Below are 10,470 nucleotides of genomic sequence, written 5' to 3' on the forward strand. Positions count from 1 at the left end.
AAGGTATTTAAAAATTGAGTCTGATCTCATGGCTTTCAAAGTTAAAGCCTGTTACCTATAAACTTACCTTTTCATGTTTGCAAAAGAAAATGTTAAAGTAAGTAAATAATTTTTTTATATCTGTTTTCAAACTTCCACAATGAATTCTAAAGACACACACAAAAAAAAAGAAAACATGACTCAGACAAACTTCAGAAGGCATAGAGAAGAAAACAAAAAGAACAGAACTCCAGAAAAAATACAGTTTTTCTTCTTCATCTACTCAGCACTTTGGCTATTTGTATTTTGATCTTCTGTCCTCTAACTTGTCCCTCTGAAGACAAGACATTCAGCTTTCTTATCTCAATGGTGTATTTCCCCAATCTTTGACTTGCCATTGAAATGCTGGTTTACCTGTAATAAACAAGTGATTCTCAGTGGAAGAGACTTGCCCAAGCCTCCCCACTGCTGACCATTCACCTCTACCAGTGCTCACAGTCATCTCCTAACACACCTGAGCTTCCCATCCTTCTGTGAGGGAAAGATTATGCAAGTCTAGGAAGGAGCAGGTAGGGTAGGGGAGACTGAAACCTTCTCTTGCTAGCTGCTTACTTGAAGGCCTACGAGGATGTTTCATGGAGGAAAAAAAAAAAAGCAACGCGAGGGAAGTATAGAGCAGAGGCCATTTACCATCAGAAACTTACTGTACCAGGGCTAGCTACAGGGCAGCCAAGGGAGCTGTTTCATCAGTCCCTGGGAGTCTTTGGCAACGGTGCTGCAGTACAGGCTTCAATCCAGAGGCAGGAGAAGTCACCTGGGCAGGTGAGCGCCCAGGCATCAGGACATTTCCCCAACAAGCACCACTGAGTCCACTACTGAACCTGCCAGGACAAAAACCAGCGGGTGTCTCAGGCCCAACCAGAGCAGGCAAAAAGGAATGCCAAGTCCAGGACTGGAGAACCGAGGTCCAAAATGCAATTTGGGACCAGGATAGACACCCGCAACCCCCAGAAGCCCTTCTGCAATACTAGCGGGCTGACACTGCTGAGAGGGACTAGAGGCTTCCCAGGCTACCTCCTTCAGCTGCTGCTTTTAGAGCATCCTCAGCCATCTTCTTCTACCAGCCACCTTCCAAGCCAAGCGCTGGTGCTCAGGGTTTCCTTCTCAGCAGGCTTTCTGAGATTTTGCTCAGTCTTCCGACGCCAGGGTGTTATGGAGCCCTGTTCGCTAGATGCAGACAGCGGCAAGCGGTGCCAGGGAACAAGCACCTCGGTTCAGAGCGAGGCCGTGCACAACCACAGCTCTTGGGGCAGCTCCCTTTGAGCTCCGTTGCTTGGGACTGCCTCAGAGCTCACATGGCGATCCCCGTGAAAAGCACCGCCTGCTCTGGCCATGTCTAGACCTCACGTCTTCCCAGTCACAGCAGGCAAGAGCAGAAGGACAAAGCGCTGCCACCGAGTTCTCTTTTGGACCCTCTGTCCCTCCTTTCCGGCCTCTTTGTTGGCAGGAAAGCCCATCGGGTCTCCCAGGTTCCCCTGCCTTCCTCAGAGAGGACAGCTGCTCCCTACTGTAATGAAGCAACTCGCATGCTGCATCAAGGCCTGTCAGGAAGGCGCTCAATGCACACACCGTAAGACCACCTGTAGTTTGCCTGAAGAGCAGAGGGTAGTTCACATCTGTACAGCCAGGCCAGGGGATTCTCTTTGCGCTTTGGTCACCGTTATGCTTTGATTCAGCCTTCCAGCTCTGCCCCAAATTCCGCGGAGCTGTTCAGCCGTCACTCTGCAACCAAATTTCTTCTCCTTCCTGCACTAGTAAGGTACGTGCTGGTCTCCAACGGGAGGGAAATCCTTTTGGATGACTGACATTTCCCAGGCCCCCTGTTACCTTGCCGTAGAGCACGTGTGAGTTTTTTGCTCTAAAGGGCATATGACGGGATTCAAGCCCTCAGTAACGGGTACTGCTCTGGCTCTCCTGAGCTCTGAGGAGCATGTTCCTGACCAGGTGTTTGCAGTCTCTCTTAAAAAGGATTTCTTGGCTTTTTCTGCAAGAAGGAAGCCTACAGCTGGTGCAGCAGCAATCACGTTGGAGAACAGGACCTGGAGCTGGGGAACGGGGAATGGCCTTTGGCTACTGTAGAAACACAAGCTGCAGAATTCTTCATGTCACAAAGACAGACATGACACTGAAATCAACATTCCGAGGAAAGGAGCTTTGCCACTTTGCTCCAATTCTCACTAACCTGGGCAACGAGGGTGGGAAATGGGTTATAGCCTTATCGAGAAGGAGACAATTGAAGCGTGTCAAAAGTCGCTGGGGCCGAGGTGCGTGATTTTGGGGGGCGAGCAGTGAGGGCCATGCTGGCTGGGGGGAGCACAGCACACATTGCCGGACACAGGCCATGCCGGGCCACCCTTCCGGGTGCGGGGGCGGAGACCCCCTGTCCCGGGGGTGGGCGTGAACTTCCCCTCAGGCAACCGAGCTGGCTGCAGGGCCAGCAAGGCCCAAAGCCCACGGCCATGGCGCAGGGCAGCCGGCCAAGGCCAGCCCACGAGGAGGGAGGTCTGGGGAAGGTGCTGCCAGCCGCCAGGGAGAAGACAACGCTCTGGGCCCAGCCCCTAAGGCTGCCCCCCAAGAAAGGGAGAGGTGGAGGAGGGGAAGCCGACAAATGAGCGTGGAATGTCCCGGCACAGAGATTAACGTCCAACTTTATTGTACGGGTGGAGGGGGATCAGGACCAGCACTCGAGGATGGCGCACGGCTGGTCCCGTGGCGGCGTCCAGGCCGGCTGTAGGGATGTTGGGCCCGGCGTTGCAAGCGGGAGCGGTCTCGCATCCGCACGGGCCCAGGAGGGCTGGAGCTTCCGCTGCTCTCGAGCGCTGGGGAGCCAGAGGAGGACCCCGCTGGCAGGTGGCTGGCAGTGCTGGGGCCGCTGGTCTCGGGTGCCGGGGAGCTGTGGGACGGCCCCGGCACCGCCTGGCTGCGGGTGCTGGTCTCAGCACTTGGTGCTGGTGCACGGATCCTGTCACGGCATCTTCTGGGCTGGCTGTAAGGGTGTTGGGCCTGGCGTTGCAAGCGGGAGCTCTTTCGCATGCGGTCGGGCCCAGGGGGGCTGGAGCGGCTGCTGCCCTCAGGCACTGGGGGGCCTTGGGACGGCCCTGATGCCGCATTGCCGGGGCTTCTGGTCTGCAGTGCCAGGGAGCTGAGGGGTGGCCCGAATGCCACCTGCCTCCCAGTGCTGGGGCTGCTGGTTTCTGGCAGTGGGGAGCTGCAGGAGGATCCCGCTGGCAGCTGGCTGGTGGTGCTGTGGCTGCTGGTCCTGGATGCCGGGGAGCTGTGGGACAGCCCCAGCGCTGCCTGGCTGGGGGTGCTGCTCTCAGCACTTGGTGCTGGCACACGGCTCCTGTCATGGCATCTTCCAGGCCAGCTGTAGGGATGTTGGGCCTGGCGTTGCAAGCGGGAGCTGTTTCGCACACGGTTGGGCCCAGGGGGGCTGGAGCAGCTGCTGCCCTGAAGTGGCGGGGAGCCGCAGGAGGACCGCGATGCCGCCTGGCTGGCAGAGCTGGGGCTGCTGGTCTCCGATGGTGGGGAGCCGCAGGAGGACCCTGATGGCAGCTGGCTGGCGGTGCTGGGGCTGCTGGTCTCCGGTGCTGGAGACCTGAGCGATTGCCCCGATCCTGCCTGGCTGGCAGTGCTGGGGCTGGCGAGCTCCGAGCTGGCACTGGAGGCTGTAAGGGGAAGCACGAAGGTCAAGGGCACAGCCCCCAAGCCCGGGGCAGGATAGGCCAGAGCGGTGCCCCCAGCCCTCCTAGAGCAGAGAGGCTCTGCCAGGCCCACCCTGGGGTCCCGCTGCCAGGCCTTGCCTGGCCCCTGGCCCCAGCCCAGGGACCGCCGGGTGCTTTGCCTCTTACCGGTGCCCAGGCCAGCACACGCGTCGCACTCCCAGCTGGCCGTGCTGCTCGTCAAGTCAGAGCAGCGTCTGTGGGTGCCCTCGGCAGCGCAGGAGCAGCACAGGAGCAGTTGCCAGGGCCTGGGGAGGCAAACGGGTTCATGGCTGTGAGGACAAAGTGACCGCAGCACGGGACTGTCCGGCCGAGCTCTCAGTCTCGGTCCTTGCGCCTCGGTCCTTGGTGAGACAGGGTTCCCGTACAGAGCCCCGGGATGCAGCTGTGGCAACTTACCCCTCTTGCTCTGCCTGCTCCCTGCCTCCGGGACAAAGGCACTCCCTGGCATCGCAGCGGCTGTGCCTCTCGCCTAGTTCTGCGTATTCATGCCTGATCTCCCATGATGGCAGTCTGATGGAGAAAGGAAAATGGATGAGCCCCTGCTGCCCCGGCATAAGGGAGATGCAGGGCGTCCCTGCTTGCCCCCCCCGCCCTGTTTCCAGCTCCTCCGTGAAGCTGAAGCCCAGACTCGCGGGACAGCGGAGGGCCAGGAAGGGCTGCTGGGGCAGCCCCTGGCACGGCACAGTGCTTGCAGCCTCCTGTCTTGTGAGCCGGCCAGAAGGACACCAACCTCAAGGGGATTCGGATCCCCATGGTGAGCATTTCCGAGAGAAAGTGCTCCTTATCTCTACAGAGTGGGCACTGGAAGCAAAACCTGCCGGCGCACAGAGCCTGTCCCTGCAGGAGGAGAAACGTAAGGGGCACGAGTGAGGCCCTGGTGCTGCCGAGCGCCTGCTGTGCCCCGGGGGCGAGCAAATCCTGGGGACGAGGGAACGGTTCCTACCTGGATGCAGCCCCTGTGGAACCAGGCGTGTTTGCATGCTGGGCACACCATGGTGCCGTAGGACTTTCTCTCCTCCACAAGGTCCAGGCAGATGAGGCAGGTGGTGTTCTCCTCCGGAACTGCCTCCACTGCCTGCTCTGGGCAGTGCTCCCAGCAGAAGGCCCTGGTGGTAAGAGGAAAGGGATGGGCGAGGTGAGAAGGGCTGGCTCCTTCCCCGGTGGCGGCAAGGAGGGGAGACGGGGTGTGAAGGAGCCCCAGACTTTGTCTGGCTGTGGCTATGCCTGAGACTGGCTGTTCTGAAATGTCACTGCGGGTTCCTTCCCTGTTTGGCTGATGCTGGCAGAAGAGGATTGAAAGGAAGCAGCCTCTCCTGTGGGGGCCAGCTGCCCTTACCTGTAGAGCCCAAAGAATTGGGTGACGCATCCTCCTTCCACGGCACAGGGGAGATGGAAGCTGCGGTTGCAGCCTGTTTCCCGGCAGGAGATGGTGGCCCCGCTCTCGCCACAGACGAAGCAGTGCTGGAAAGAGCAGAGCAGCCCCCATCAGCGGCAGCCCCAGGGCCGCCACGGCCAGCCCCACGCCTCCAGGCAGGGCGCAGGATGTGGCCGCTGCTGGGTCACACCCCGCAGATGCGCCTGTCGGAGGAGGCTCCTGTGCTGGAGCCTCTGTGGAGCTGCTGGGAGCAAGACTCCTGCCCCAGAGCCGGCTGGAAGGGCTGGGATTTCTTTCTCGGGTCTAGGCTAGGCTCCCGCAAACCTCTCCCGGCACAGATCTCCCCGGTCTTGTCAGGTGCTCACCTTCTGCGCTGCCCACGCGACTGTACGTTGAATATCCTCGGGGAGAAATCCCACGAGTCCTGCTTCCCTGGCCCCTCGCCGAGAAAGCCCACTGGCAAAACGCTGCAGCAGAGAAAAGAGGAGGAGGTGCTGAGGAGAGCGTGGCAGGGACTGCCTGTCGGCAAGCTGGAGGGAGCCCCGGCGTAACTCACCAGGCAAAACACGTGGGCACAGAGCCCTCGCTTCTCCACTTTGTCCCCGCAGAGACCCGGGTCAGCCTCTGCCCGGCGACACAGCAGGCATGCTGGAGGGGAGAGAGCAAACGCCACTGGGAATGAGCACCTCTGCGGGGCCGGGGGAAGCGTCCCTGAGGGATTGCCCCCGAGGGCCTGCTCTGCCCCTGCCGAGCTGGCTGCTGGGCAGGGCTGGAGGCCTTGGAGAGGAAGGGGGCATTGCAGGCACGGGGGTCCCAGCAGGTGCCCACTGCCCAGCCTGGGCCCCGCTGGCTGAGGGCAGGAGGGGCCCTGCCCCGGGGTGGTCGGGGAGCTCCTGCCTCCCCCTGCCACCGCTCTCGGCCCCACGCCGACCGCCCCGACAAGCCCTCTGCTACGCCGCGGGAGGGCTACTTTGCTCTCACCCTGCTCCATCGAGTCGGGGGCCTGCTGCTTGCTTGCGGACATGGCGCACGTCAACGGTGAGCGTTTGGAGAGTCCCTGTCCCAGCAGCGCCGGGCGTCTCCTCCAAATGCTCCTCTGCTGACTCTGAGGGAGAAGCGGGGCGCGGGCGAGGGAGAAGCCAGAGGCGGCTGAGCTTGCAGCACAGGCCCAGCGCCCCGAGGCCTGGGGCCCCCCTCCTCCCTCGGCAGCCCCGCACCAGCCCCGTCCCTCCCCTGCCCTCTCCTCACCTCACCAGGTCGCACTGACGGGCGGCCTGCGCCCAGCGCTCCTTTTTGTGGGCTTGCCCCCGCGGGTCACAGTGGCCACTGTGACATCAGCACCGCTGGCCTGCGCGCGCCCCAACGACGGGCAGGGACGCCCTCGGCCACCTGCCGCCCGCTCTGAGGCGGCCACCGCCTCACCGGGGTGGCTGCGAAGAGCCGAGGCGGGGGCCCGAGCCCTCGGCAGCCACGTCACCGGGGTGGCTGAGGGAGCTGGGGCTGTTTAGGCTAGAGAAGGGGAGGCTGAGGGGAGACCTTGTCGCTCTCTACAACTACCTGAAGGGGGGTTGTAGTGAGGTGGGTGGTGGTCTCTTCTGTCAGGTGGCTGGAGTTAGGACGAGAGGCAATGGCCTCAAGTTGCGGCAAGGGAGATTAGGTTAGGTAGGCGCGTGATTTTGGGGGACGAGCAGTGAGGGCCTGTCACGACCCAGACTGGACAGACCAGGGAGTCGTGTTTAATTTGAAATTCCCTCGGGCTAAATTAAGGTGAAACGACACCAAACGATCGGTTAGAGATTTTATTCATGACCGAAGGCAACTGAACTGGGGAGGCGTGGTAGTAGGTGGCAGGGTTTCTCACAACAGGAATTGGCATCAGACTACTTCTGTAAACCGTGTAACCATATACATCAACTGAGGGAATAAGGAGATCCCTCCCGTTGAGTCAGGAGGGTCAGAGCAGACCCCCTTGCTTTCCAGACTCCTCCTCAGAGAAGGGTCTAGGGGCGGCTGGATCTACTCTTGGTCTCAGACTTGGTCAACAGTTTATATCTTGAAATGGATGAGGTGTAGGGACTGTGGCAAAGTAAAAGGAAAGAGAGAAGAAGACAGAGGGAGAAAAAGGAAGAGAGAAAGATTTCACCGGTCCTGGGTCTGTCCAGCCTTGGTTCAGTCAGCTGAGGTGTCCGGTCAGCCGAGGGGTCCAGTCCTGGTGGGCTTGTCCGGTGGACACATTTCCTCTTGTCCTATCACAAGTTACTTGATGGAAGAGACCAGCAGCCACCGCACTACAATCTCCTTTCAGGTAGTTGGAGAGAGCAATAAGGTCTCTCCTCAGCCTCCTTTTCTCCAGACTAAACACCCCCAGCTCCCTCAGCCGCTCCTCGTAAGACTTGTGCTCTAGGCCCCTCACCAGCTTGGTTGCCCTTCTCTGGACATGCTCCAGCATCTCCATGTCTTTCCTGTAGTGAGGGGCCCAAAACTGAACACAGGACTCGAGGTGCGTCCTCACCAATGCCGAGTACAGGGCAACAATCACCTCCGTTCTCATGCTGGCCACACTATTTCTGATACGGGCCAGAATGCCGTTGGCCTTCTTGGCCACCTGGGCACGTTGCTGGCTCATATTCAGCCGGCTGTCAACCAGCAGCCCCAGGTCCTTTTCCACCAGGCAGCTTCCCAGCCACTCTTCCCCAAGCCTGTAGCACTGCATGGGGTTGTTGTGACCGAAGTGAAGGACCTGGCACTTGGCCTCGTTGAACCTCATACAATTGGCCTCGGCCCATCTATCCAGCCTGTCCAGATCTCTCTGTAGAGCCTTCCTACCCTCAGGCAGACCAACCCTCCCTCCCAACTTGGTGTCGTCGTCAAACTTGCTGAGGGTGCACTGCATCCCCTCATGCAGATGGTTGATAAAGATATTAAACAGAGCCGGCCGCAATACTGAGCCCTGGGGAACACCACTTGTGACCCACATTTTCTCCTGCCTCCAGGGTTTGTCAGCTTTCTATCAGCCACAGCTTTGCCAGATTACCAGTCGAGGTGACTGGAGGCAGTTTTGCTCCTGCCCCACTTGGTTTATGTAGTTTTGGGCTGTCCCCCCTCGGGACATCTGGTATAACCCCTTGTTCCCACTCAAAACATAGCCCCATGCCAGCTACCGTGAAGAAAATTAACTCTATCCCAGCCCAAACCAGCACACCTCCCCTGTAAAAGAGAGGGGTTTGATGCCAGGACAAACGACAATTTGCCGACCTGGCAGAGTACGGGTGCCCTGAGATGTCTCAGGAGAGGCAGGCTGGGCTAAAGCTTCTCTCCTCCTCCTCCTCCTCCTCTCCGGGTTCTGTGGTCTAGCGGAGCAGCTGGGGCTTTGCCGCAAGGACACCCTGGGTCCCGGTCTGCTGTCCTGCAGGCAGCAGCACAAGCCAGGAATGACACTGTCTGCTCAGCACACTCTGGGTGTTCTCCATGGGAAGGACAGCATGGGACTGGGCTTGTTGTTCCAGCTTTATTAAAAAAAATAATTTCGTAAAATACAGCTGTTTTTCAGAGGAGGATTTCACTTCTTCAGGGCTCACCAGGGGCCAGCAGCACAGTGACTGCAGGCTCCATCCTGATCTTGGCATCTCTCTTATCAGGATGAAGATGGCCTCCGCTGCCAGAGTCCTGACCGAGAGTTCAGGGTCTTTCGCCAAGGGCAGAAGGGCTGCAAGAGAAGGAAGCAGAGCAGACATGACCCCCCACTGCCTGCAGAGACCCCCAGGAGTCCCCTCCAGACCATGGCACCCTGCCCAGGCCCCGTCCCCTGCCCCACCAGCCCCTCCTCGCCGTCACAGATATCCCGCAGCTTCTGCCTGCTCAGGTTCCTCGGGTGCCATGCGGCAAGACCTTGCTGCCAATGCGGTGGTGGGGACTGGGGCCAGGCTGGCAGAAGAGGAACCCTGGGGACTGTGGCCCACCGATGAACCTGATGGCCACCTCTGGCAAGGTGGCTTGAGTGTCCCGCAGGTACGGCAGCCTCTGCCAGAGGTCTTCTTCCACCCTCTTCCTGTTGTGCACTAACTAGAGAGAGCACAAGGGCACAGGGACTGGTACGGACCCTCCCAAGTTGGCCGGACCAGTACCTCCCCCCAGTACCCCCTTCTCCCTGGCGATTCCTGTCTCCCAGCCAGAGCTGGCAGAGGTTCAGACAGCCGCAGGCAGTGGGGGCCCAGGGATCCTGAGACCCCCTCTTTCATATTGCTAGGGCCCATATGAGTCAGCATTTCCAAAGGGCCGTTTCTAAAGCCTAAACCCAAGGATTTTGGCCCTAAAATGGGGCTTTGGACCCTACAACTGGGTCTTTGGATGCTCATTATATGCCTCGGACATTAAGGAAATGAGGCTTTGAGCCCTAAGTGAGGAGTTTGTACCTTAAAATGAGGGTTGGCACCCTACAATTGAAGTCTCTCAATCCTTGAATCAAAGCTTTGGACCCTAAGCCTGAGCTTTTGGGACCTAAGCCTGAGGCTTTGAGCCCTAAAAGTGGGCTTTGGATGCTCCAAATGAGGGTTTGGACACTCCAGATGCAGCTTGCACCCTAAAAATGCCTGTCTGGATCCTAAAAAAGAGGCTTTGGACCCTGAAAATGAGACTATGCAAACTAACACTGAGCCTCTGCACCCTGAAAGTGAAGGTTTTGGAAACTAAAATGAGGCTTTGGAAGGCAAAACTAAGAGTTTGGAAAGTAAAAATAAGGCTTTGGACTGTATAAATTTGGATTTAGACTCTACAGATGAGGCTGTGGTCCTTCCAGATCAGACTTTGGGGCTTAAAAATGATGCTCTGGGCCCTTAAAATGAGTCTCTGAACCTTAAACATGGAGCTTGGAACTAATAAATTAGTTTTTGTACTCCATATATGTGGGTCTGGACCTTAAAATGACTGTTTGCACCCCCAGAAGTAGGCTTTGGTCTTTTAAATTTATGCTTTTTGCCCTAACATTGAGGCTTGCATTATAAAAATAAGGCTTTACACTTGAAAAAACTCAGGGTTGAATTTTAAAAATGATGCTTTGTAAAGCACAAAATCGTGCTTGTTCACTGTAGCTATCACCATGGCAGGTTAAATTTCTCGCCGTCTATTCTGTGTTTTAGTTTCCTCCTCACGCAAACCATGGTGACAAACAGTAACCAAAAGGCTCTGGTGCTTCCAGACAGTGGCTTGATGGCTTGCGTAACCTACCTCTAGCCCCATCCCACGGAACGTAGGAACGGTGTTACAAGTAAATAAGGTAGCGTCCTGCTTTAGGAAGAAATAAAAAAGGAAACCAACGGATGTGACAGCAACCAC

At 58.0% G+C, this 10,470-nt stretch overlaps 1 protein-coding gene across 1 annotated transcript; it reads right to left on the reverse strand.

Annotated features, from left to right (window-relative positions):
• Positions 1-2,688: 2,688 nt before the first annotated feature.
• Positions 2,689-6,163, reverse strand: LOC126049897 (PHD finger protein 7-like). Its single transcript, XM_049827024.1, has 10 exons — positions 6,121-6,163; positions 5,696-5,787; positions 5,505-5,606; positions 5,101-5,225; positions 4,708-4,870; positions 4,495-4,601; positions 4,161-4,274; positions 3,891-4,009; positions 3,638-3,707; positions 2,689-3,181 (listed from the first exon to the last, which is right to left on the reverse strand). The coding sequence occupies exons 1-10, from the start codon at positions 6,161-6,163 to the stop codon at positions 2,689-2,691; spliced, it is 1,428 nt and encodes a 475-aa protein (XP_049682981.1).
• Between the last annotated feature and the right edge of the window lie 4,307 nt (positions 6,164-10,470).

Source organism: Accipiter gentilis, chromosome 23, assembly GCF_929443795.1.
Source record: "Accipiter gentilis chromosome 23, bAccGen1.1, whole genome shotgun sequence".
Classification (NCBI taxonomy): domain Eukaryota; kingdom Metazoa; phylum Chordata; class Aves; order Accipitriformes; family Accipitridae; genus Astur; species Astur gentilis.

What these genes read in the sequence shown, in the direction of transcription:
- LOC126049897 (XM_049827024.1), bottom strand. Translation starts at nt 6,163, where the DNA reads ATGTCCGCAAGCAAGCAGCAGGCCCCCGACTCGATGGAGCAGG. An exon ending in CCCCGACTCGATGGAGCAGG is followed by an intron (nt 5,788 to 6,120) that starts GTGAGAGCAAAG and finishes TCTCCCCTCCAG; the next exon opens with CATGCCTGCTGTGTCGCCGG. An exon ending in GAGCAGGCAGAGCAAGAGGG is followed by an intron (nt 4,010 to 4,160) that starts GTAAGTTGCCAC and finishes TTGCCTCCCCAG; the next exon opens with GCCCTGGCAACTGCTCCTGT.